Here is a 27,718-nt window from a genome sequence, read left to right on the forward strand (position 1 = left end):
TGTATGCACGCATGTGTGTTTATGCACATGTACATGATCATTTTACCATATAGATGTGTGCCTGTGCATATGTGTACCTGGGTGCACATGTCTTGTGTGCACATGCACACAAGTATATGCTTCTGGGTCTGTACACATGTGTCCATGTGCTTGTTTCTGTGTGCACAAGTGTGCCTTATGTGCATGTGTGCGCACACAAGTGTACCTTTGTCTGTGTGCCTGTGTGTCCATGTCCATGTGACTCTGTGCATGCATGTGTACCTGTGTTTGTATGTATATGTGTGCGCCCATGTCTTTGTGTATGTACATGTGATCTGTGTACATGTGAATCTGCATGCACATGTGTGCTATGTCTATGTGCCTATGTGTGCACATGTGTCTGTATGCGTGTCTTAGGAAGCCTTCCCATAGAGAAAATGTCACACATGTGACGGAGACGTGGCATCTTCTGTGGGGACACCACAGTCTACACTGGCTGAAGCCTACTCTCACCTCTCTCTGGTGCCCACCTTCAGGCCAGCCCAGCATATTCAGCCCCTGACACCTTCCTTGGTCTCTGGGGGTGGTTCCTCCTTGTTTCCAGGGCCAGTTGGGTGCCAGCCTGACAGTTTTTCCCATCCCAGAATGCCCAAATCTACTTCACCTTTCTGGGTTGCTTTGGATTTCTGAACCTTACCTGGGTGCCCGCTCTGGTTTCCGTCTCCTCAGGCCACGCCAATGCCGTGTTTCCCCTCCCCAGTTGCCCTGCTCATCTGAGTCCTCACCTAATGTCACTAACCAATCCCTCTGGGCATCACACACTGTCCTGAAAGAACCAGGGTCTTTCCCAGTGTCTCCCTTACAACACAGAAAATGTGAAATGATTTTCTGCCAAAGGGCCCAGGTGAGAGGCAGTGGGGGCTAATGGGAGTGAGGGGGGGCGGTCAACATCTGCCTGGTAACTTCAGGGTGGCCTGGGGAACTGACTGGCACAAACTTCACCCTTGTCCCCGGTGATGTGTGAACAAACCAGGCCGGTGCGGACCTGTGTTCTGGCCTGCCGGGGCCAAGGAGGGTGTGAGGAGCCTGCAGCTCTAGCAGGGCCTTTCCAGAGGGGCAGGAAAGGAGAGACGAGGTGGCCAGGAGGGTTTGTGCTGGCAGGGCTGCCAGGTATGAACTCAGAGCCACCCGTCTCCTGGACAACTGCTCCAAGAAAAGTGGCGGCAGTATAAGAACAACCCCATAGAGCTCTGTAGGGTGGGGTGTGGTGGCAGAGATGCACTGTCCCCAGAACCCCAATATGTATCTATACAGGCACATATTCATATGTGTGTATGTAACTATCGAAGCACACTTTTGTGCTGGTATCTGCAGTAGTAGATTTGGGAATACGCTTAATTTTGTCTTTTCCAAGCCTTTACAAGTTCCACCCCGGGAAATTCCATCTTTGCTGAGCCGCCCAGCACACAGTACAGAGCCCTGGCCGTGCTCCAGGGTCATGCCCACTCCCTGCCCCTGGCCAGCTGGCCTGCTGTGGCCTTTGGAGCATCCTGCTCCCCCTCCAACTCCCCTTGTGCTATGTTGTGGAGACAGAACTCAAGAGTCACATCAACTCCTCCAAGAGCCCCCCAAATCTGCACACCAGGCCATGAGGGTGTGGGGGCATCCCTGGAACCCACCCCTGTGCTTCCCTACAGGAACTCAGAGGAAACTGATGAATGGAGAAGGCAGTTCTCTTCCTCAGGTCACATCACCAGCAAGTGACAGAGTGGACTATCCCAGCGGGCAGCTGGCACAGACTGCTTCCACCCATCCATGCGCTCGAATGGAGATGGAAGCCCAGACAAGACTTTTTCCAGAAACCTGGGAGTGCTTCCTGGAGGAGGGGATGTGGATCCTGATGGGTGGGGCACAGTGCAGGCAGAGAGGCCCAGTGAAGGTAGGGCGTAGGCCTGAGGACACAGGGGCACTAGGGTGCTCTGTGGTCTGGCTGGGGACAGGGATACAAAGTGGAAGGCAGCTACAGGCAGAGAGTACATGCCAGGTGCCCACCAAAGGCCCAGCCAGGGATTGAGCACCCGGAAATGGAAGAACCCATCAGACTTGTCCAAGGTGCGGGTGCAGCATGCCAGGAGAACAGCAGGGTGGGCGGGAAGCTGACCAGTCCTGCCCTCGCTGGGCAGTCAATACAGCAGGCAGAAGCAGCAAGGTGGGGTCTCTGAAGCTGTGAGGGCATCCCTGGAGCCAGTGGCGGCATCACTAGGGCCAGTGGGTGCATCCCTAGAGCCAGTGAAGATGTCCTTGGACCCAGGGGGCACTGCCTTTCTCAGGGCTCAAGGACTCTTTGGGGCTCTGGGTCCTAAGGGTCCAGGAACCCCAGAGTGGGAGCCATTGCTATGGCAGGAGTGTGGCCGCACCAGCCACCCCATTCTCATCTCTGTTCCTCAAGGAAGCCACTGAGCAGTTCTGGGCATGCTGGGGGAGGGGAGACTCTATCTACACCACAAAGGGCTTCCCAGAGTCCCAAAGGGGTTCCAGAGCTGAGCAGTCAGGCACAAAGGCAGGCTGGGGGGCTGGAGGCATCTGGAAGGCCCCTGCATCTGCCTGCTGCCCCTGGCACCTGCATCTGGAAAGTGGGTCTGTGTGCCTCACCGGTCAGCACTGCCCTGTCCGCCCAGCAGGCAGGCAGGGGACACCTGAACGCAGGTCCTACAAAGGCTGGGTGACCACGCAGCCCTTTCAGCTTTGCTGTGCGCTTCAAAGCTTTCTAGAAGCTTGGGGGAAGAATTCACACACTTATGACAAGGCAACTGTCTCTGCAGCCCAGACAGAGCCATTGGCCTCTTAAAGCATGGTGCCCATGAGGAAGCAGAGCCAGGGCCATGTCCCAGCTCCCCGGTCTGATCAGGACATGGGCAGCAAACTCTGATGCACAGGTTTGGAAGAAAGATCTGAGGCTGCGCCTTAGTCAGAGGGCAGGGATCCTGCCGTACAGCATTGGAACAAGGGGGCCATTCCCACCTCCCTCTGTCTCTTTCCCCGCAAGAAAGGAAGTGGCAGCTTGGGAAGAGTTTAGACCTGCATGGGCATAGAAGCAAGGTCAGTGCAGTCCAAATCCATTCTACTCCAGGCCTTCGCTGTGTGACCTTTGGGTAAGGTACTGACCCCTCTGAGCCTCAGTCTCCTCCTCTGAATTATGGGGATGGACCCATTCCACTACAACAGCGTCCTCAAGTTGTTGTCTGGAATTAGAGCATAAAAGTGCTTGGCAGAGGGTGACCATCAGGAAATTAAAGCTAGTTTAATATCCTTGTAAGAAATCTTGTTTTAAAGTTTCAGGTTCATTGAGAACAGGTACAGGAATAATTGCATTCCCATCCCTCTCCCCACACAGCCTCTCCCAACCTGAAGGGCACATTGACTGACTACAGTCAGTGAACCTACAGTGACACTGGATCACCCAGGGTTCAGCATACAGCAGGGTTTATCCATTGGCTCAACCTCAGGTTTTGACAAAAGGATAACAACACGTATCTGCCTTTACAAGACCCTACTGAATCCTGGTGACTTCATACTCCACCCATGTGTGCCTCCTGCCCTCCAGTTATTTATCTCCTTGACTGGAAGATTGCCCTGGATCTCACATCCAACTGCCCACATGACTGAGGATAAAGACATGAAGTGGGACTTTAAATTTTCTTTTTTGTCTTGCAACTATCTCAAGCAGGCCAAGCTGAGTCCTGGAGGGAGGTGGCTGGGGCCGGACCCAAGCCTGGCTCCCCCCCTCCCCCCCCCCCCCCCCCCCCCCCCCCGTCCCCAGCCTCTGCTGGCTCCAGCCCCACAGCCTCTCCTAGCACTATCCCGGAGGGCTTGTAGGGCTCAGTCTGCATACAAATCGTCTTGGAGGAAAAAAGACTTTTTCATTTTTTCCCCTTTTCACTTAAGAATTGAATTCATGGAACTGGGGTTGAAATGGCAGTGTGCGTTTGTGTGTGTGTATGTGTATGTGTGTGTGTGTGTGTCTGCATGTCTGTATGTCTGTGTGCACATATCTAGGGCTGGTAGGGTATGTGAGCGTGCTCAAGTGTGTGGGGGATCCATTTGTGAGGCACCCATGTTACCAGAGTTCAGAAAAACGTCTGGATCTTGGAGAGGAGATTTTAATTAGGTTAGAGTTGCCTCCAAAAAGTACTAAAATTAAATATGAATCCATAATGCATGGCATCAGAGATAATGGTATGCAAATGGGGCTGGGCCTGGCAGGGCTGAAACAGGAAGTTGGGAAGAGTAATTGGGGAGAATGTCTGGGTCCTGAGGATGCTGATGTCAGGGGGGAGGGCTGGGAACAGGGGCAAGGCTTAGCGGGGAGAGGGACATGGGTCCTGTGGATGCTAGTGTCAGGGCAAGGGCTGGGAATAGGGGCGGGGCTTAGAGAGTTGGGGCTAATGAGAAAAGGAGACCAGCAGTGGGCAGGGCCAGCAATCCTGGCCACTCCTAGTCCCAAGGCAAGGCAAGAGCTTCTGAACTCACACTTTCACCCAGTGGGGACCAGCTTCCTTATGGTGGGAGGGTTTCCCTAGGACAGAACATGTGAAATGACCACTGGAGCTGCAGTTGTGCATTTGCCGCAAGCACCTCTCACCAGCCAGCTGTCCAGCCGGAAGAAGTGGAGCAAGCTGGACCTCAGCTACAATTAGGAAAGATAAACTTGATCCTTCCAGCTCTTGGGGCATCTGAGGCTCCCAACAAGCTCTGGCTATGTTTGCAGCTATCAAATGGACCTTGATTCTTTCCAACCCAATGTTTATTCTTGAGAATAAATAAAAGATAACATCCACTAAGTGCTTTCTGCGCACTGAACATTGGACCCCACCAAATCATTTCTATGGGCAAGAGAAAATGAGGCTCAGAAACCGTGAAGTAGAGGCACGGTGGATCCAGGGTTGAAACCTAGCAAGTCTGACCCAAGAACCTTCTTCCTTAGCAGCTTCGCCAAGAGAGCTCTTAGTGAAGCCCTGGGAGAGAAGGGGGCACAACGCACACGTTACACAGGCACCTCCCCAGGATCCCCGAGTCCTCCTCAGCACCTGCGGTCCCCCACTGCAATGCACATGGGCAGCCCAGAAGTCATCGCCTGCCTGTCCTGTGCACTCAGGCAAGACCTGGTGCCTTTCCAGTCAATTTCCCTTCCATTTCATGTGTATTCAGCTGGGCTAGCATTTCCCAGCCTGGCCACCTCCAAAGCAGTGTTACTGCTCAGACAAAAAGGCAGGGCTCGCTAAAGTCAGCCCTGCTGGGTAAAATCTCTGCTTTGAAATCCAGGTGGTATGCTCGACCTCAGTTTTCTTACGGTAAACTGGGGAGGCTAATTGCTCGGGCCTCCGAGCACTGTGGTACCCGCGAATGGAACTGGCAAGGGTTTGTATGCCTCTAGCTCTAAGAACCAGACATTGGTCTGGAGCACCGCGCAAATATTAGCTCATCGACTCCTCTCCAGTAGAAGCCAGCCCTGAGATGGTGCTTCCGTGTGCCAGCCACGTGGGGCTCACCCACAGAAACTCAACCTCTACCACCCTGAGGGGTCAGACATTTTCATCTGCATCTCACAGATGAAGAAACACAATCACAGAGAAGGTCTGATCTTGCCCAAAATCAAGAGCCGGGACTTGACTGGGAGAGCATGCTCCAGTCTGGAACGGTAAGCAGCATGCCCGCTGCTCTGAGGGATGCAGACACACTCAGCACAGCACCTGCCTTCACTAAGCCCAGACAAAAAAAAAAAAAACTGTCCTCTGGCTGTTCATCGATTTGCTCAAGTGGGCCCAGTAACGTCTCCATTTTGAGACTTGTTGTTACTGTGTTTGGCATATTGAATACGTCACGGGTAGCTTGCCAGGCTTTGCCGTGCGGGCGAGATACTCTCAGTAGCTTGCTGGGCTCTCCGAGAGGGGCGGAGGAATCAAACCCCGCTCGGTTGGGCTGGCTACATGCAAGGCAAACACCCTACCTCTGTGCTATCGCTCCAGCCCACTAAGTCCAGGCAAATGATAAACCCAAGAGGCATGGAAAAGACTTAGCGTCCAATACCTACTACTGTTTAAGATCCTCTAACATCAGTTCTCCATGAACAGCACAGAGCAGAAATGTGGAAGGAAGGAAGGAACGAATGAAGGACATGCTTAGGAATGAATGTTCCCATTCTTGGTTCTTCTCAGCAGAAGTTCTGTAACTAATCATTTAAAGGGGCTGGGAGACTGGGGGCTGTCTCACGGACCTAAGGATGATGCATAGTAAAAGCAGGGCTGGGGCTGGGTTCTATGTACCCTGGAAAACAAACTGATCGTTGCTTTTTTTTTAAATGGTGTCAGGGATTGAATCCAGGACGTCACATATGCAAGGCATATACTCTACCACTAAGCTATGTCCCCTGAATCCAAACAGTTCTCCAAAGCCTGGATCCACTCTCCCAAATCCCAGGCCAGAAGAAAGCCTGCTGTGTGTCCCAGAAATCTCCAAGTTACCAAGCGGTTCTTGGGCGTGTCAGGCAGAGGAGAAAAATGGGATGGGAAGCAGCACCAAGGTTTCTGAAATAAAAAGTGCAGAGCCCTTCCTTTGTGTGGGAATGAGTGCCAGGGGGCCATTGTCTATTGAGTTTTCATCAAAGTAATTTATTGATCAATACAGCTAACATGGCCAGTTCAGCGATTTTGTAAAAAATCACCCATGTGCTGGATGCAAGGGGCACTTTACTGGATTGAGGCGAGCAGGGCCGGCGGGATGGGCCATGCTTTATGGCCACTGGGAGGGGGCCCTGGCCACTCGTCTCTGGCTTTATCTTCATGACAAGAGAACACTGGAGCGGAGAGAGAAAAAGACGGGCTGGTCTTTCAGCTGTCTGTCTGCCTGGCAGCAAACACCAAGACATTTCTGCTTGAGGGCCAGCGTCGAGCTGAAACCCAGCGGCAGGAGAGGCGGCGGCACGAGTAGCAGGCGCCGTGTGGAGCTGCCAGCCAGCAAACATGGCCCAAAGGCAGGAGTCAAAGGGACCTCACCTCTTCCAGTGCTCTCCTTTCAGCCTCTGCTATGTGCGTTGGCACTTGGTCCTGTCTTTCCTCCTATTCAGGTGGGAAGAAAATGAGACAGGCATCTTGTTCCCAAGGTCACAGAACAACTCGAGGGGGAAAGATGGGGAGGCCTTCAGATCCCGCGTACGGAATGGCCCAATCCAACACTCGCTGGTGTCACTCCGGACACAGATCTTGCTGCCCAGGAACCCTGGTCGCTCTGTGGGCCAGGTGGATGGTCCTGCCCGCAGAGTTCTCAGCAGGGCGGATGGAGCAGGACACAGATGAGCCTATGCTTGGCACAGGGACGAGAATGCCACTACTGAAAATACAAGTATCCTGAAGGTCTGGCCCGGGCTTGGGCTCTGTGGGAGAGGTCGTGGTGGACAGAGCCAGTGACCTGCACTCTTGCCCATGATTCGGCTGTGCCTGGGAGTGTTTGTGAGCTCTTCCTCCAGGAGTGTGGGCACCCACTGTGGCGGCCCTCTGGGAAGGCGTCAGTCAGGACCTGAGGTGCTGTGCTGCCCCAGAGTGACTCAGCACCATCAGCTTGCAGGGTTTGGCGCACCTGGAAGTTGGGGTTTGCAGGAGACGGGAGCCCCGCCCCTGCGGAGAGCTGGGCTTGGCCCCTCAGTGCCTATGCACTGCACACTCTGTGCTCGCCAAGATGGGACAGGCTCAGAGAGTCTCCTCAGCTGGGAGCGGGTCACCCACTCAGGCAGCGCCAAGGACAGATGCAGAGAAGGGACAGTGAGGCTGAACCCTGCAGAAGCAAGGAGAGGCCAAAAGAATTAATGGGCCAGTGGGACACTGGGAGGGGCCCTGGCTAGACCCTGAGCCTGTCTGGAGCTCCAAGAGGTCCCAGCAGAGCAGGGCTCATGGCTGTTGTGCTGTCCCCAACCTGTCTGTCACGTCCCCTCTCTCTCTGTCACATTCTGTCCCCCCTCAAGACCCTCACTCATGTTATTCCCCCCACTGGACATTGTGCCTCCCAGGCTTCAGGCCCGGCCACAGTGCCACCTCTGCCGAGATGCCCTCCAGCTCCCAAACCAAAGCCTGTTTCCATGCATGTGCTGGGATTCACTGCGCTTCCTGGTTTCAGTGTCTGCTCTCTGCCATCCTGTACAGGGGGGAGCCCACAAAGAAGAGGGTCTCGTGTCTCTTTTTTAGGTGGTGGGTTTGGGTGACCCCTGGAGCTGGGCTCGGAGATGGACCTGGACTGGATGGGCATCACTTTAGCGTGGGGAGCTGGCACACCCCATTTGTTAAATTTTCCTTGTTGCAGACACTTTCTGACAGTGTCCCCGGGGCCTCCTGACACCGTCAGCCCACACTCCCACTCTGGGTGTCGATGGGGTTGGGGGGTCAGTGCCCCGTGGCTCCTGGGCAGGGCACAGCTGCTCCCCCTCTGCCCCGTTTTCTCCCAGCCGCTCCAAGCAGAAGTGAGGCTCTGCAGAGAATCCTCTCTGGAGCCCCCCTCCGAGCTGGGAGGGCATCGGAAAGGGCTCATGTCTCCGTGGCCTATTATCCAGGTCCAATTAGTCGCTGGGCTGTGTCGGGACTGTGGGCCGGCGGCTGCTGCTCAGACTGCGGGAAGCGAACAAGGACAGAGGTTGTGCAAATGCTCCTGCTGAGCGCCGATGCCCACGCCATGTCCCTGTGCCTGGAAGACACGGTCCCGCCAAGGGCCTCACAGCAGACTCTCTGCCCAGCACATGTTCGCTGGAGCCTGGGCAAGGCCACCCGGGAGAAAGCAGCTTCCGCTCAGAGACAGAAGAAGGGCGGGAGAGCCTGGGGTGCCCCACAGCCCATGCCACCACTGAGGAACGGCGTTGGAGGGAAGGGAGTTGGGAGTCCAGGGGCAGGGAGCTGGAACTGGAAGGGCAGCATGGTGCCAATCGCGGCGCCCCTCCCTCCTCCCTAAAGAGGCCTTGGCCCGGGCCCCTCATCTGGAAGGTGGGAGGAACTGCACCCGCAGGTGAGGGGAGGCTTTAGGAAAGGGCTCCTGCGACAGACAGCCGCTGTTACTACAGAGATAACGGGCAGTCACAGAAGGCCACCACTGCTGTGGAGAAGCCCCGGGGCCAGGTGGGGTACGTGGAAACCAGGAACCACAGGAGCAACAAGAAAGAAGGAAAGGACCAAGTGTAGTGCCTGAAGAACAGCCTTGGTCTGCCTTTGGCTGCCTCTGGGAATCCACACCCAGCCTTATTCTGTCCCCACCCCCCTACAGGACAGCTGCCTGATGACAACAGTCTCACTTTGGGGTGGGGGCGCCCTGCAAAGGGAGATGGGGCTGTCACGTGGGGGGAACGTGGCCAGAGACTGAAATCCAAGTGTGCACACCAATTGGGGAGTGTTGGACACATTTGAAAAATGAATTCCATTTGGGGCTGGAGCGATAGTACAGTGGGGAGGGTGTTTGCCTTGCACAGGGCCGACCTGGGTTCCATCCCCAGCATCCTATATAGTCCCCCAAGCACCGCCAGGAGTAACTCCTGAGTGCAAAGCCAGGAGGAACCCCTGAGCATCACTGGATGTGACTTTAAAAAAAAGAAAAAAAATTAATTCCATATTAAAACTGAGTTAATGGCTGCGAGAGGCCCCTCTCAGGTCTCAGACCAAACGGCCACCTTCTCCAGAAAGCCTCTCCTTGATGTTTCCTGCAGATGCACTTCCCCTGGAACATTCTTTGAACTAGAAAGGCTCTCAAATGCCTGCTGCTCCTGCCTGATGACCACCTACCTCTGTGAGGGCAAGGGTGCTGGGGTGGTACACACCACACAGACCAGCACCTAACAGGGGACAGGCACAGAGTTAATGGCAATGGACTTGTAACCGGCAGTCTACAGTCCAGGGCAGATCCAGTGAGTGAGATTTCCAGTCAGTTACTGAAAAAGTTATTTCTGCGTAACCACACCTGGTCTACCTGGGTCAGATACTAGTACACATGTTGTATATAAATAAATATTCATCCTGTCGGTAATGGCTTTTATTTCTGCCTCTGCAGTCAGTCTGCACAATATTTCTCCTATTTTCATGGATTGGCAGGTGGAACAGGCTTGAAAACCACAGGCTTCTGCTCAGACAGGTCTGGCTGAGAAGCTGTGCAGGTGGCAGAGGGGAGGAAGGCCCACCGCGACCAGCGCAGGAGCCTGGCCGTCCCCTTCCTAGATGTCAGGAAGAAGGTCAGCCTACCAACATGGAAAAAGATCTGTCAAGCCGACAGGTGTTTGGCACGACATGGCTCAGAACTGTCGCGGGCCTTCCCTGGTGATAGACACAACCACCAATGTAGTTCCTGGGGTGGGTCTCCGTGTGACAGAGACACCCTTTGAGAGAAGAGCACAGAGCTTTCCGGCACGGACCCAAGGTCGGCGCAGGGCAGGCCTTTCCAGAAACCTAGCAAGCTGAGTTTGTGTAGCATGGCCGGACTACCCACAGGAAAGCAACTGGGAACCTCCCCGTCCTCTCCCTCCTTGACTGTCTCCCATAACAGGGGGCTCAGTCCTACACAGGAAACTTCAACGAAACGACCGAGAGTGCGAAACTCGTGACAGAGGAGTGGAATTCCGTCTTCGCGGCCCTGCACCCCACAGGCCCCAGTACTCTAGGCTGGGGCCTCTAGGCTCTCTCTGTGAGGAGATCTTCCCAGGCTCCGGTGTGACCACCCTCTCTGGCTCTGGACCTGCAGCACATGGGGACAGAGACCCAAGAGGAGAAAGGCATTGTTCTTTTTTTTTTTCTCCGCAAAATAAGGCTGCGGGGGTGGAGTGATAGCACAGTGGGTAGGGCATTTGCCTTGCACGTGGCTGATCTGGGTTTGATTCCCAGCTTCCCATGTGGTCCCCTGAGCACCACCAGGACTAATTCCTGATGCATGAGCCAGGAGTAACTCCTGTGCATCACCGGGTGTGACCCCTCCCCCCCCCCAAAAAAAATAAGGCTGAGGGCATCACAGAACTGCCCTGACAACAGCCCTCATGGCCACACTTGGCCCTGCGTGGCTGCCAGCGAAGCCTCTGCCCGCTGAGTCAGGCTCAGGGGCTCCGCACTGCCCCCCACCCCCACCCCATGCCCTGGCCTCGGGGGGAGATTGATGCTTGCACTGACGGATGGCTCCAATGTATTAGGTAGATAAAGAAATTGATTATTCCATAAATCATTGTCTCCATGAAAAAAAAATACCAATTTTTTTAAAGGAAAATATTGTAAATCTGGCTGAGCTTGTGTGAGCCAAGAAGCGAAACTGCTTCAGTTTAATTGTCTGCGAGTATCTCTGCTCTGGCCCCAGAAAGCAAAGTCCTCGAAGCTACTGGCTCCCAATTTAGACGTCGCTTCCCCAAGCCACAGATGGCCGAGTCACGTCAGGGGCAAGACTGATGGCCACAGCAGCAGGAGAAATCGCCAGGGAGCAGAACTTTCGCCCAACACACACAAGGCAGCATCTCAGGAGAGGAGCTAAGCTTCTGCACTTCTGTTCTGCAGGATGTGGAGAACTGGAGAAGCCTGGCGGGGTGGGGTGCGGTGGAGGGACTTGAGGAGAGGCGTGTCCGGTAGGAATGAAAGAACAATGCAGATGATGACAAGATGACACAGAAGGAGTAAGAACTAGGAGGAGGTGAGAGAGGGTGGAAGGGAGGCGTGGCTTCCCAGAGGGCTGCCTGGATAATATTTAGCCTGGGACTGGGAGGCTCCTGACTCCTCCCCAGCACACAGGGGAGGCAAGGAAGCTCACACAGGACTCTCAGAACTGTGGCGCCTAAATGGTTAAGGGATGGTGCCCTCAGAGAATATACCCCACTTCCCAGTGGCCCCCCTGCCCCCACCCCACCCCAGATTCTGCAGTATGCAGAGTGGGCGCTCCATAAGTGTTTGGTGAATCAATGAGTCAGCCCAGAGTCCACGTGAAAAAGAGAGGAAATAAAAACTAAATTACAAACAGCATAAAAATAGCCACATTTCCAAAGCAGATTTTTCTGATTCTGCGAATCCAAGCAGGAACAGCAAAAACAAAACCCAAAAAAGACCCATTCACTAGTTCGGGCTTGATGCTTGAAGCAGCCCTACTGTGTGGACCCCTGAGCTACTTCCTCCCTGCCTGTTCTGGATCTCTCTAGCTGCTTCTGGGGTTGTTGGCATGTTCACTGTAGTGCCTGAGAGCCCAGTTCTCTAAAGCACACCCCTGACTCAGAAGCAAATGCCTGTCCCTCTATCATTCCAAGGCCCTTAGCTTCTAGTCCAGGCGTTCCCACCCAACTCTTGGTATCCCAGGCATGACCACCTGGACCCCTTCCTTTGAGACACACTGAGTGTGCCAGTCCTGCTTGTGAGGGGCCTTTGCCAACACCCAGTGCCAACATGAGGTTTCTCAGACACATCCAGGTGGCAGAACACCTGGTGCTCCCGGGGTTCTTTGGGGGAACTGCCTGAAAGCTGGGACACGTTTAATTCCCATCACCTGAACAGGGAGTCATTTTATTTACTAGCTGCAAATACAGCTCTGTTGTAGGCGTTACAGGGCTCCACAACTCAGGAAATAATCACGCAAAAAATAGTTTGAAGAAATCACATTTAGCAGGATATAAATACATGACACAAGTCTACTTACCAAATGCAACAGGAGCGGCTGCTGCTGACAAGCAGAGCAAAGACGCTCAGGATCAGGTAAAACATTTGACAATGGAATGTTCACTCGTTTTGTCATCTGCTATTGCTCCTGAGCAGACAAGCTGCACAAAGCACCAAAGGTTTAGCAACGATTTGCATGTGGGAGAAAAAAATAATAATAAAAGGTGGGGGTGGGGAGGAGAATTTCACACATTGGGTTCATTTTCCTTTATGGAGTATTAGCCTATTTGAATAAACACAGATTGTCCTTACCAGCCTACTGTGTGCCGACTCCGCACCTCAGTCTGCCAGATTCCTGGAGGAACCAACAGCACTCAGGAAAAGCCTGTGTCACCAAGACTTTGCAAGGAGCACCTCACCCTGCCTGGAAGTGTCAGCCGGGGATGATACTCACTGGCTACCCAGAGGTCTGGCTGCTCTCCAGGGTGCTGATCGCGGAGGTTAAGGGTGAACTTTAATTTCCCTGCCTCTTGCCAAACTACACAGGGTGTATCATTATCTGGGAGCTTTTACAAACACACATGAATCTGATTTGTGTTTCTCCCTCAATGTGGAAAAATGGTTTAAATGTCTGTTTTCCCACCATGAGTGTATGTGTGTGTGTGTGGCGGGGGGGAGGGGGGAGGAAATAAACCAAACCTAGTTTCTTTCTCTTAAGACTGCAAATTTAAAACCTCAAATGCGAACAGGTGGAGGGGGATGAGAGAGGTGGTGGGGTGGTGGGGGGGGTTCTTCACAGATGGGTTAGAGAACCTGGTTTCCATCTCATTTTCCCCGGGTTCACCAAGAGAGGCAGCACAAGTTATTTCCACTTTACAGCCCTCATTCTCCCTCTCTAGAAATTAAAAAAAAAAAGCATGAGGGCAGCTCATTGCTTCTGAAGCCCCAGCATTGGAGGGTGCCTCTGCTTGTGCTCTGGCTCTCCATGGACTCAGCAACTCCCAACAGCGTGACCTTGTCTGAAAGACTTCCTGAGTCCCAAGGAAGACATAAGACTCAGCTCCTCCCGTCATAAACAGGGGTGTCAATCTCTGCTCAACTCTCCCCCACATCTTGTCCTCTGTGCCCCATGAACCGGCCATAATTCAGCTAAACCTGAGTGTTACCCATATTTTATTTATTGATTCGATGTTACGAGACAAGTGAAATAGACGCTGTCACCTCTATTAAACTGGGCAGGAAAAATAGAGTGTGGCAATGGGCTCCTTCCGCCCGTAATGCTCATCCGTTTCCTGGGGCAGGGAGGTAAGACAGGGAGGACACAGCCCTAGGGGGGATGCCTGTGTGGGGCTTCCCCAGAAATGGAATCACCCTCACTCTCAGCCTGGCTGATGGGGCAGTCAGGGTGGCTCAGACAGTGGGAGCCCTCGGTTTCCCCACCTGCAAAGAGAAGACTACACTCAGTCATCAGTCTTGGTCTAAGGAAGACAACTGGTGAGACCCAGTTTGGGAAGCTTGAACCAGAAAGGCAGACCTCCCACTGTGAGACCCTTATAAGCACCCTGTGTGGAGGATACCTACACCCTCAGGGTCAAGTGGTCCAAGTGAACTCCCTCTACAGCCTGAATCACCAGGTTAGCTACCGAGCGGACCTGCTGCCTACACCTCCTCATGGGGCAGATCAGGAAAGGCAGGAAGACCATGAGTCTTTGCCTGGGTCTCTTCCTGAGGTAGAAAGCTATGCTACTCTTCGTGATGTTACAAATCCCACAGCACATAGGAAGACTGCCCGTGGTCTGTAAGAGGAGGTTCTACCTCTCGGAATCCCCTTCTCTTCCAGGACACTCCCTGGAAAGGTCTTGACCTAGGAGATGTCAATTAGATGATTCAGAAGAGGCCAGTGGATAGCACCAATTCCTCAGCTTCATAGAAGATTCTAACAAAGTTTTTCATGGTATGGTCCACGAGAAAAGTGTTGAACTAAAGGACAGGGAAATTAGATGGGTTACCATCAAATGATTAGATTATAAATGATCTCACTTATTCAACAGATGAATCCACCTACAATTAAGTATTAACTCCCTACTATGTCATAGATGGTGCTAGATGTACTGGACAGATAAAGAGACCACTAAGCCATCTCTGGCATAGTTCTCACCTATTACAAGTTAGTAATAGATTTACAAAACAGCAATTCCTATGACAGGGGTGTGGTGGGGACTCCCAGGAGGTGTGAGACAAGAAAGGTTTCCTGGAGGAAACGCCATGCTTGCTGATGCCCAAAGGGGCTTGAAGTTGGCCAGAAAGAATGAATCACAGGGACTCAGGGTTGAGGAGGCACAGTGCTTTCTGAGTACCTGGAGGCTGAAGACCTGGGGCAGAGAGAGTGCAAGAAGGCATCACTGAGACACTGCCTGTTGCCGACTGAAAGGAGGAAGAAGCCAGCAGAAGTGTGAGGCCGGTTCAAGAGGAGAGTGGTAGATCACAGACCCCTGAAGAAAGTCCAGAAACTTTTGTCATTGGTCATTTCCTGTCCAACATGCTGATGGCACACTTGGCATAAGTGAAGGAAGTCTGGCATCGGACTCAGATGCCAGGAAGCAGGCCAGGCAACAGAAAGGAAGGAAGACACAAAAGCACCACTGCCCAGAGAAGTGGCTCCCAGCATGCCATCTCCGTGGTGAAGAACTAATAAACCACTGCCCCACTGACTCCCCTCATCCAGGGGGAAGCCATGGAGGAAGAGGGAGTGGGACATGCCCACCTCCCCAGGATAGAGGAAGGGGGACCGGCATTGGGTGGTCCAGAAACAGCTAGAATCACCGCCCAGAGGCCTTATGATGACTTTGCTAGGAATAAATGATGGGTCCTGCCTTCAGGCTCAGAGGATCAACTGCCAAAGAGAAGATGAGAGAAGTGAGAGATCAGCACCCGTGCCTGTGCCAACTGCCTTGTGAGTCTCTGAGACCACCAGCTGCCCAGAGTGAAGTGGCAGCTGAGGGTTGAAATAATCGGGACTGGAGAACTGGCTGCCGGAGTGGAAAGCTGAGGGGAGGGACACGCACACAGGTTTCAGAACATGTACAGTACCATGGCGCCACTTAACTGCACCCTAGAAAAACTGAGTAGCATGAATCTGGACAAAAAGGTCTTTACATTACAGAAGTTGGGGGGCACTGCCAAGTGGAATAGGGGGCAAACCTAAACCAGAATTAGTGGTCAAGGGGATTGTGATGGTAACAGCAACAGCGAACACTACCAGGCACTTGCCAGGGCACAATACTTTATATGCAGAGACTTATTTAATCCTTATAAAAATCATGAGGCAGGTGCTATAATTATCACTATTGTTACTATTATTTTGGCTTCGGGGCCACACCCAGCAGTGCTCAGGGTTTACTTCTGGCTCTGTGCTCATGGATCACTCTTGGTGGGACTTGGGGAACCATATGTGGAACTGGGGATCAAATCGGGGTGAACCACATGCAAAGCAAGTGTCCTACTGGTACTATCGCTCTGGTCTTCATTATAATTATTTTGAAAGAGTAAACCATCTGCCCAAGATGTTCCATGTAGGAAGCAACATAATCTTCAAACTCGGGCTGTCAAATTCTAGAATCTGTGAGCATGTCCACAGTTTCGGATGCCGAACCTCACAGATTATCAGATTATTAACACCTATTGAGAGCTTCCTGTGTGCCAGTCGGTGAGACTTTCTGCACAGATCCCAGGAGGTCCAAACTACTGTTATACCCATTTCACAGGTGAGGGAATCTAGGTTCACAGAAATGAAGTGACTTTACTCCAAGCCACTCAGTTGAGAGAAGGGAATGAGAGTTGAAATGGATTTCAGAACCTCTGCTTTCAGGGTCATAGGTTACCCTCCACAAACTGCAGGGAGATATACATTTTAGAGGGAAATTTGCCACCAATATTGGAGTAGGTCAAAACATTTGCCATAGGAATTGAGTATAATTCAAGGACTAGAGTACATGCCTGACATGTTCTGGGCCCTAGGCCCTCTCCACCTCCCCAGCACTGCTGGGCACGACCCTGGTGGACGCCAGTACTATTAGGCTCAAGCATGTCAGGCCAGAGTACTGGACCTTCAGGCCAGTACAGCCAGGTCAAGTGTCATGAGGAGGAGGCCCCTCCAAGCCTCCTGAGCACTTTTTGGAGGCCCCTCCCTGCATAAAAGATCATAGTGGTAAAGAGCAAAGCCTGGTGAGTATGTGGGGAACTCAGTACTGCTGGAGGTGTTCAATCAGAGACCACCGGTCCATAGGGCGAGGGTCTCCCAAAGATTTAGAGCAGCTTCCCCAGATGAGCAGCACCAATGCGATCTGGGAACCCCTTAAAGAGCAAACTCTAAGACCTCACCTCACAACTCCAGCCATGGGCTCAACAATCTGTGCTCGACAGGCCCACCGCAGACCCTGCTGCATGCTCCTGTTCACAAACCAGAGGTCTAGAATCACCCCAGGGGCTCTTTCCAGTCTTCGGCGGAGACATGAAATGTGATGCCCAGAGCCCTGTGAAGTCCTTGGCTCTCTGCTCCTGCTTTTCCGCCCAATTGGGCAAGCTTCTTGGAAACGCATATTTCAGTTCTGCAAAGCAGATGCAAGAAGGCTTTGCAGAAGTCCCCCTCACTCCCATATTTAAAGAGCTTATCCCTGCAGTTGTTCTGAGGATGCGATCAGCCCTCGTCCTTGGGCAGCCTGCCGGCATCAGGCCCTTTAATAGTGCCAGACTTCATTGTGTCTCGGGGACTGGAGCCTCCTTTCACACCGACCAGCACATCGACTCCTCCCGGCTCCTCTTCTTCCCTCCGCCATCCCTAGCCACCATTCAGTGTGGCACCAAAGGAGCTGGAGTCCAAGCCGCCACTCCCCCTGGATCTCACTCCATCTCATTAGCTCCGATCTGTAAGATCACCGAGGGACTCTCTCTTCCTCGCCTCGTTAACTGTGTCTCCCAGCAGCACCAGCAATGTCTCTCCCCTGAGACCCAGCACCCAGCTGCAGAGCCTGGCTGGGCCATGCTGGCCTGTCCAGGAAGCAGAGACCTTGGCCACCCTACTCAAAGACTGATCAAGGCTCCAGGAGACCATCTCTCAAGCGCACTCCCTGAATGGGTTCTTCTCAGCTCTGAACACATGGAAAATGCATTTCCACAAAAAGTCTGCCAAAGCGGAAAGAACCGGTACCCCAGGGGCTCCAAAGGCAAAGTTGATACTAAGCCAAGAGCTGACCTACAGAAGCATCCCAGGCAGGGCCCTCCTGCCACCTCTCTGCCCCCTATTCTGCTGGATAACTATCCCAGCTGCTGGACCCGTCCCTCACACCGCAGGGCACACAGGCAGCAGAAAATGCCCGCCAAGAGGCACAAGGACTGAGCAGCAGGATGGTCATGAGGCAGAAGGCGCGTGAGAATCAGACCCTCTCAGTGGTTGGGGTCTGACGGCAGAGCCTGGCCTCCCCCTGGGTGAGCCCCCTCACTTTCCTTCCAGCCCACATGAAGCACCAGGCACCGTGTAGCGCCTTCTATACCTCATCTCCTTTAATCCTCACAATAACCACACAAAGAGAAATGAGGTTCAACCTCATGGAATTCTTGGAGGTCAAAACCAGCAGATTTTGGTTTAACCTAACATTAACAGTTGTCGCATGCAGAGGAGGAAGTGGGGACTCAAGTCTCTGCTAGGTCCACCCCCAAACTCTGATGTTTCCCATCACATCAGACCCACACTCGCCTCAAACTTGGACACGGGTTTCCAGAAGCCAAGAAAGAATAAACCCCTACGCACGAGCCCTGAGCTGACACTGACAGTGGAGATTTGCCAATGGGGGAGGCGAACTGAAATGTGTGAAATACGGTACTTGTCTCCAAAACATTCCATCCATCCTGCCTCGAGCAGGGGCCATGCGCAGTGCCCTGGGCAGCCCTGTCGATACAGGGAGCAAAACGTAGGCACAGGAGAGAAAGCCGCAGACACACCCACAAGCTTAACCGCAGCTGAGGTCAATAAGCACAGCAAACAAGGTAGAAAGGTCACGGGAGGCAGGGGCGGAGGGAGAGTGAGCGCTGGGAGCCACGAGGGCCAGGCTGGAGCTTGAGACAGTGTGAGCAGGGAGGTAAGTCCAAGGAAAGCAAACATGGTGGGGCGGAGGTGCAGAGGGCTCTACATAGCTGCCCTGGACCATGGCGAAGGGAGACAAGGGCACTACAATGACCTATTGTCTTCACCCCCAGGCCCCTAGCCTTCAGTCCAGCCGCTCCCTCCCAATCAAACTCCATTAGGATTTTGTCTCAAGAGCACAGAGAAGCAGAAGAACATATTGACTGTACAGTAAACAGGGATGTTGGCAGGCTCCCCCAAACACACACACACACACACACACACACACACATGCATACATGAGCGGGCATATTAATGTATACACAGACACATGGCACACATAGGCATGCACACACAGGTACACATATGCATAGGTGCATGCATATGTGCACACATGCACACAGCCACACAGCCACATACATGTACATATGTGCACACGCATATACACAGGCATATAGGCACATGCATGAATATGCACACACAATCACATGCACACACAGGCAAACACCCATACAGATAAGCACAACACATGCACACATAGGCACACACAGGTACACATAGGCACGCACGCACACACACACACACACACAGGCTCAAGACAATGAGGAACATGAAAACACAGATTTGATGGGGCTGGAGCAATAGCACAGCGGGGAGGGCGTTTGCCTTGCATGTGGCCGACCTGGGTTTGATTTCCAGCATCCCATATGGTCCCCCGAGCACTGCCAGGAGTAATTCCTGAGTGCAGAGCCAGGAATAGCCCCCGTGCATCACCAGGTGTGGCCCAAAAAGAAAAAGAAAGAAGAAAACACAAATTTGAAAATGATGCCCACACTCACACCCGCACACAAAGGCAGGGGTGTCTCTGAGAGCCCGTACATCCTGCTCCCCAGCCATCTTGCCACACACCTCGGGGGCAGTGCCAACTCCTTCACTCCTCGGGCTGCAAGAAATGTTCCTCCCTGGACAACATTTCAGCTTTCTGAAAGGACATTGCAACTGTCTGACTAGGGGCAGCCCCATTTCAAAGACAGGAAGACTGAGGCCCTGAACGATAGCACAGTCCCCAAAAGCACGGCTCTCATGTCCACAAGAGATTCCTGGCAACCCTTCCCCCTCAGGCCCCCAAGGGGAGGACAATCGGGATCTGCCAGGGAAGCGGTGTGGGGCGGGGCAGAGCAACCGCTCCTTTGCCATGCCCCTGCAAACCCCCAGTGCACAGCGTCTTTGGGCCAGACAGCAACACCCACCCCAGGCCTACACTAAGGACCTCACCCCAAGAGGTGGGGAGGGAGCCCTCATCAGGACAGAATGCAAGATTTTCACAGGAGATGACCATAAAACCTATTGTCTTGGGAAAGGTTGGCAGGAATACGGTCACACCTCAGGGGGCATCCATCCATCCCTGGACCTGGGGGAGAGGCTTGAGAAGAGACCAGAAGCCAGGACCAGGGGGCGTGTGCAGCCGTTCTGAGTGGGGCGACTCCCCACCTCTTCCTGGAAGTCAGCAAAGCCCTGCTCAGGCCGGCCTCACTCCGAGAACAACCCCACAGTGCCCACAGACCCACCCCCACAGCAGGCCAAACCCAGCCCAGCCCCTGAGGCCCCACCCAGCACCCAAAACCACAGAGGCAGGGTCTGGCGCTTAGACCCCATGAAAATCATCAACTTCCGTTGTTCTCAGACCCCTCAGACTGCACAGCCAGGGCGGCTGACCTGCCCAGATGCCTCCACCACTCACTCATTGTGCGAGTACAGGCAATGGGATACTTAGTTTCCTCCTGGGCCACAGGCTGAAACTATGCTGGGGGCATCCCTTTGACTGAGCACTCACTGCTCCCCCCCCCCACACACACACACATACCCCGCTTCTCCCCTCCCCCGTCCTGCACCCACTTAGGGCACCGCAGCTACAGAGAACCGGCAGGCCCGAAGAGGGTGGTTCCTGTTTTGATTTTGCTCCCGACCAGGTGGGGTCCCAGGCAGGAGAAGCTCGGGCACCTCAGCACAGGCACACTGCCCCCTGGTGCTGCTGTGGGGAACGAGCACGCGGGAGAAGAGGGCTCCAGCCAACCAGGGCACGGCAGCGCACCAACCCCAAAGGGGGAGGCGGCAGCAGAGCCTCCACCCCCACCCTCAGCACCCCACGCTCCGCTGGGGAGGAGGACCAGCGGGGCTCTGCAGAGAGGGCCCTTGCTCCCCGAGCCAGTGTCCGCCCGCCCTCGCTGCCTTGTTGCCAGGCGGGGCCTGGGGGGGCTGGCAGAGTCTGTGCTCTGGTCTCCTTTCGAGCGTCCCAGAGAGGGCGGTCCCCGAGGACCGCCGACTGGAACCGCAGGGCAGCGGCTTGGTCTCAGCACAGTCGGAAATGGTTCCAGTCACTGGACACACAGTGGGTGCCTCTGCTCAAGGAATACTGACTCCGCGTGCAGACCCTGTACTACCCCCCAAGCAGACAGCTCCTTCAGTGTGTGTGTGTTGGGGGAGGGGGTGTCAGGGATCTTCAGCACCTCCTCCCAGAGGTGACTGTTTTCCAGGGATGTGGAGATGAGGGACAGAGCGTATGTAGACGTGGAGGTCTCAGAGAAGAACCCCGAAACACGACTGAGCAGCCCTGCATTCCTGGAGGGGGAGGAAGTGTAGCCGGCCCTCTTGGCCCTCTTGGAGGGAAGGTGCAGGGCGGCAGAGGCTGGTCCTGGGGTGGGGCCGTGGGGCTGCGCACCAGGAGGCTGCCTGTGACCTTGGCAGGGGCTTGTGGGAAGGCAGTCTCTTGCGTACCCCTGCATCAACCACCTCTAAAACCCCAAGATCATCCTGACGTCAAACGCCTGTTTAGCGCAGTGCGAGGCGAGCACAGAGAAGCCATGAGACTTGGCCCGGTGCAGGCGGGAAGCCCGGGATGCCGGAGCAGCTGGGCTTCCAGGCAGGGGAGGTAGAAATTCCTCAAGTGAATGCTTTCGAAGGCCCCTAGGGCCACTCCCAGGTCTTGTCTGAAGCTATTTACTTCCAGGGGGAAACCCTATTGATCTTCATTCAACTCCTGTCTGCTCCTACACGGCAGGGATGTTTCAGCGCATCACCAGCCACTGCGAGAAATTCCTCATTGTTTTACAGGCAGCGGCTCCCAAACTCTGGAGACAAACGCACGTTCAGGACCATTTGCACGAAGAACTGGGATGTGGGCTGGGAGCTCTGGGGGGTGGGGATGGCACCCTATGGAGAAAGATTGAAGCTGCTTGCTGGGCCCCCCAACACAGGCTCAGGGCCCTGCAGCTGGGCTCAGCTCAGTCTGAAATGATGAGAGTCCAGAACGGAGCCCTGCTCTCTGCCCCCAGCCCCTCTCTTACAAAGGCAACCACCTGCTTGCTCTCTCCACAGCCATGGCTCTGCACCTCTCCTCTAGCTGGCTGCAGAGCCCCGCCATCCAGTTGCCTCCTCCTCCCTCCCTCCCCCTGCACTGCCACCTCCACCATCACCACCACCACCACCACCACCACCACCACCACCACCACCACCACTCTTTGCTTTCCTTTTCAAATGCTAGGCTGGTCCCCATCCATGGAGATATAGTAACATGAGAGGAGAATCACCCGAGACACAATGGTGCCACCATCCCCACCAGCCTGCCCTCCAGGGAACTTGGAAACCTCAGACAATCCCAGACCATCTTGGGGACCAGCCACCAGCTTACAGATGGGAAAACTGACACTTGACATTGACTGGACCTAGGTGGGCCTGTAAATTGGTGAAGACAAAGCAGAAAAACCCAAACCCTGGGACTCTCAGCCCAGCGCTGGTCCCTCTGCAGCTCCTGGGTCAAAGAAGCAGGAAATCCACCAGAAGGTCCTTCAGCCCCACTTGGCTGAGAGCACCCCCGCATTAAACCGCTTTCCGTGGGTTAAGATCAAGTTTAATTTGAACAATAATAACGATGATGATAATAATAATAAAATGCAGAACAATATGCCTTGAAAGCCTTCAATGAGCAGCACTTGATAATCACACACAGAATACATCTTCCACATATTCATATAAAATAATCAATGATCATTTTTTTCCTGCAGACTACAATCCAATTACTCCCTCTCCCTCGCTCTCTCCCTCACTCTCCTTTGTTACTTGCAAACCATCCAAGCAATCAATGCCTTGACCTCTCCCTCTGATAGACACAATTACAAAAAGACAGAGCAATGCAATTCATCTATTCAAGCCAGATTGTTTGAACACTTTGTCACACTGCTGAGCTATCCATCTCCTTGTCTAAGAGGAAATTTCAGCCCCCATAAGAGGCACAAAGAGAGGGGGCGGGAACACTGCTCCCCAACCCTGAGAGCCCCTGGCACACCTGCAGAAAAACCTTCCACCAGGCGGGTGTGGGCACCGCCCCATCACTGAGGAAGATTCCACTCCCCACTCCCCGCACAGTCCCTAGAACACAATTCCTGGCCTCCATGCTGGCGACCCCCACCTGAGCCCCGAGAGCCCAGGACAGGGCTAAAGGGGAAGAAAGAGGGCGTAGACCCAGTAAGGGGTGTACTTGGTATCAGCCAGAGTATCTATCTCTCTGTATGCCAGGTCCACTGTAACCACCCCTCCCTGCCCTCGGCTGCTCCAGCTGAGACTCAAGCACGGCTGAAAAAGACACAGGCTGAGCCCTGGGAAGCTCCGAGGAAGCGCTGAGAAGCCAGAGCCCTCCGGTCCCTCCTCCATCCTGCTGGCACAGCTCCGGCAGTCGGTCACGTTTGGCATCAGCACAGCACCCCCGTTCTTGGGCTGGGAACCAAACAGGGCAGGCTCTCAGATATAAATGACCTGGGCCGACACGCTAATTAATCCCGGGGTTTAATACGAAGAAGATGAAAAGAGAGGAGGGCTTTGCCTTCCTTAATTGTATCACTACATGCTGTACCCAAGAAAGGGCGGGCAGACAAGCTCAGGGCATCCCCTCTGGGCATTTGAGGGACCCCCCCCCCATTCAAGTCAATTTCACAATTAGGGGTGACAACCAGGACATGTCCCGGCTCTCCCCAGTTCATCTTTTTTTTTTTTTTTCTGGCTGCTTTGACCTGTTCCTCCATCCAGGGCCCCAGACACCTCCATCTCTGGGCTGAGCCACACAGCCCCTCCCCATGGTGCAGGGGCCAGGGAAGAGGAACTGCAATGCGTGGGCACATGGCACCACTGGGGTCCCCTCTCTTCCCTCCGAAGGGCACCCAACTATACAGGCCCCCGCAGAAAGAGGGAAGGATGGAGAAAAGAAAGTGCTGATCCACGTCTCCTGGAATGAACGGTCACCCAATTTAGCACTGAGGCCGGCAAAAACCCAGAGAACAGGTTTCAGTGCTTGGCTGGGAGCAGTTCGGGTTGCAACGGGTTAAGCCTGGGGCGGGCTCCCAGTCCACTGCCTCCCAAGGCAAAGCCCATGGCCCAGCTCTCTCCCCCGCAGACGTGGAGTTTAAGGGGAGACAGACCCTTTAGGACTTCCCACCGTCTCCTCAAAAAAAACTCAAGTGCCATCACCCAGCGGGCGACACGGGTTCCCCGCACCCAGCTCTGGCAGGTCAGGGTGCGCGCGGGAGCCGGGCTGCAGGGGAGCAGAACGGTTCTGCTGAGCTCTGCCTCGCCGGTGCCACACGCAAGCGAGGGCTTCTGGAGAACCCAGGCGGCCCTGGTGGCGGGCGCGGGGCCTGCGTGGCGGAGGCTCCCGCGTGGCCAGGCCGGGCCCAGCGCTGGCCACGACCACGGATACCTGGGACACGTACGCCGCCCCCGTACGCCCCCGCGCAGCCCAGAGCGCGGCCACCAGGGTTCCCAGGGCGCCCACAACAAAGTTAAAGCCCCAAGTAAGAGTCTCTAGCAAGAAGAAACGCTGAGCCGCCAAGCCCCTGAGAGCCGCGCGCAGCCCCGCAGCCGCCGCCAGCTGCCGAGGGCTTGGGGGCTAACTTTACAGACTGCTCGCGCACCCTCTTCCCCGCTGCTCGGGGCGCGCTCCGGAGCTTCCTCTGCACGCCCTCCCGCTCTGCCCCAGGCCCGGGAGAGGCCTCGGTCGCCAAGCTCTGCAGGATCAGCCAGCGGGGTGCTGCTCCTCCCCTGCGCAGCAACTCGAGGCTGCCAGGGGGTCGCCGGCAGGAGGGACGCCCTCTCCCGCCCCGTTGCTCCCCGGACGCGCTCTCTGGAGCGGTGGCCCAGGTAGAGGCCAGGCGCCCGCGGGCAGCGAGGGCTAGAGAGAAGTTGGCGCCTGTCCCGGGTTTGGTTCCCGTTCCGTGGAGCAATCGGCTCCCACAACTCGATCTGCGAGCGAGGGTGCCGGAACGCCCGGGAAGCGCGCCCGCAACTCGGTCGAGGCCGGAATGCTCCGCTACACTCAGGCACGTCTGGCCTCTCAATGCGCGCCAAGGGCCCCTGGCCCGGCGCGGCCCGCCGAGGCCTCCGTGCCAATAAGTGAGGCCCATGCCCCTCGGCTTTGGAACTTTGTCCTTACGGGCACGAGCTCCCAGGGGTGCTCCCGGGCCCGGCTGCCCGCGGCGAGGCTGGGAGGGGTGGGGGAAGATAATCTCTTGGGATCGCGTCGGCTGCTCCCACCCCGTGCCCGCCCCCGCCCAGGCGCACGCAGACCCCCGACTCCGGGGAGCTCTTACCGATCCGGATGACGTGGGGCATCCCGCGCGAGTCCGGGATCCAGAAGGCGCACACGAGGAGCCCGGCCCAGTATTCCCAAACCAGAGTCCGGAGGCGCCGCCAGGGAGCGGTCATCGTTGGGCGCCGCCGAGCGTGCCCGGGGCGCGGCCGTGGCGGGCTCCCTGGGGCGGGCAGCTCTAGGCGCCGGCGCGCAGCAGCCCCCGAGGCGCCGCCTGGCCCAGCTGCCCGGCTCCGGCTCGCGAGCGCCGCTGCGAGTGGGGGGCGCCCCGCGGCGCCGCGCACATCTTACTGGGGGGCCGCCCCGCCGGCGCCCGCCGCGCCCGGCTGCCGCCCACGGGCCGCCCGCGAGCGAGGCTCCTGGGGCTCCGCTCGGACTCGGCTCCGGCTCGCGTCGGCTCGGCTCCCGCGCGGGCTCCCACCTGCCCCGGCTGCCGGGCGCTGGCGGGCGGGCGGGCGGGCGAGCGGGCGGGCTGCACGCGTCTCCCGCCGCTCCTCCTCCAGCCGCCGCCGATGCTATCGCCCGGGCTCGCACAAAGCCCCGGAGTGGAGTTGCACGCGCACACTCGCGCCCAGCCCCCTCCCCGCGCCCTGCCTCCCGCCCGCCCGCGCTCCCTCCGCGCACTCCCCCGCGCACACGCGCTTCACACTCACGCCCGCCCGGGCGGACCCTCGCGCGCTCACACCTGCACGGGGGGCGCGGGGGGCGGGGAAGGGCAGCCGGGCCGGCCGGCCGGCCGAGCTCGGGGCGGGGGCACGCTCGGAGATCCCGGTCCCCGCTCGCTGCCCAGACGTCCCCCCACCGGTCCCTCCGGCTGCGGCGAGGGCGCGGAGCACGGGCGCTGGCTTGGCGCGGCGGCGGCTGCCTTAGCGGCCCGAGCGGCTGCGGGAGGCGCGCCCGCGGGAGCACGGACACCCCGGGCCCGCCGCGCGCGGGACCTCGCCTTGCAGCTCTCTGGCGCGTGGACGGGACGGCAACGGCGGGAGACCGAGCCGGGCGGCGGATTGTCCCCGCAACCCCATTGCTCGTGGAAGTTGAGTTGGGACCGGGGCTAAGGGACGACAGAACGCAGCGGCTGGTCCGCGCTGGGGCGAGGGGACGCCTCGGCAGCTGTCAGGGGTGGGAGAGCCCGGCCGGCGGGCCCCCCCGGACCGCGCGCTGCCACTGTTGCCGCTTTGGAGGAAAATGGCTAAATCCCGAGAGCGCGGCGACCAAGAGCTACTCCCCGTTTCTCCCCCGCCAAGCACGCAGGAGGCTCCCGCGGCCCCAGCCGTCCTCAGAAAGGATAAAGAGACGCTACGATTCTCCGCGGGACGAGTAGGGGCCCCGTGGGAGAGCCAGCTAGAAAGGGTTAAAAATAAGAGCGCCGTTGTTTATTAGCAATAATAAATTTTTTTTTCAAGTGGCGCTGGGCGTCGAGGGAAGGGAGCAGGAGGCAGCGAATGACGCAGTTAGGCGAGTTTAATGACCTTTTTGACAGAGACAAAGCGGTGCCGAAACAGTAGATAAATAAAGGGGTCTGTCACCGGGCAGCGGCTAGGCTGTGTGTGAATTTATTTTTCTCATTTAAATAATTTGATCTATTTCATCATTCCCAATCTCTTCCATTTGCCAGCTGCCTGGTAAGAGCTTGGCCCCCAACGTCTGAAAAACAAATCTTTAATTTTCTTACAAATAGACTATGAGTCGAACACTCGCTGGCCCGTGAATTTTCCAGTCCTCCTTCCCTCCCGGTGTCAGGGGCAACATGGGCGGCCTGGCAATCTGTGGGGACTGAAGCAGGCACCATGGCCCATCCTGGCCAGGAGGAGGACAGGAGGGAAGTGGCTGAGGGGAAGAGAGTCCAGGTGCCCCCTCCTGCTGCCCGGGTCACCTCGAGCCTGTCCTGAGAATCTCCGAGAAGAGTAGACAGAGCATGAGGGCACCCACGCTGCGTGTTGGCCACCCGTGGGCCCACCTCACCTCACAGCAGCCGAGCTGCTTGCTGGTTTCGGAAGCAGCCACTGGAAAATGCTGCCCAAGGGAAGGCAGCCTCCTGGTGGCCAGTGATACACCACTCCCCTCCTGGCCTCTGGAGGAAATCAGGAGGAGGGGCGGGGTCCCACACTGAACAGGACCCAGTTGGGGAGAGTCTCTTCATCTAATACTGGACGCCCCATCCCCATCATCAGACAGTTCCTACAGCTCCAGGGAAACCCCAAATTCTAGAAGCTTTCTCAGGAAGAAAATTCCTGTATCCTAATGGGGAGATGGAGAGAGGATGGGTGGCAAAACTTGAAGTTCAGGCAAAGCAGGCAGGACCCAAAGCATCCCTGGCAGCACCCTGGGAGTGTTGGGGACAATGGGGGAGCA

At 55.8% G+C, this 27,718-nt stretch overlaps 1 protein-coding gene across 1 annotated transcript in view; it reads right to left on the reverse strand.

Annotated features, from left to right (window-relative positions):
- GRIK3 (glutamate ionotropic receptor kainate type subunit 3) overlaps nucleotides 1–25,766 on the reverse strand; it is a 197,182-nt gene extending 171,416 nt beyond the window's left edge. The window contains exon 1 of the mRNA XM_056123057.1: nucleotides 25,368–25,766. Within this exon, the coding sequence (XP_055979032.1) occupies nucleotides 25,368–25,482 (115 nt within the window). The 5' untranslated portion in view covers nucleotides 25,483–25,766. The remainder of the gene's footprint in view (nucleotides 1–25,367) is intronic.
- Nucleotides 25,767–27,718: the final 1,952 nt, after the last annotated feature.

Source organism: Sorex fumeus, unplaced genomic scaffold (genome assembly GCF_029834395.1).
Source record: "Sorex fumeus unplaced genomic scaffold, SorFum_2.1 ptg000047l, whole genome shotgun sequence".
NCBI lineage: Eukaryota > Metazoa > Chordata > Mammalia > Eulipotyphla > Soricidae > Sorex > Sorex fumeus.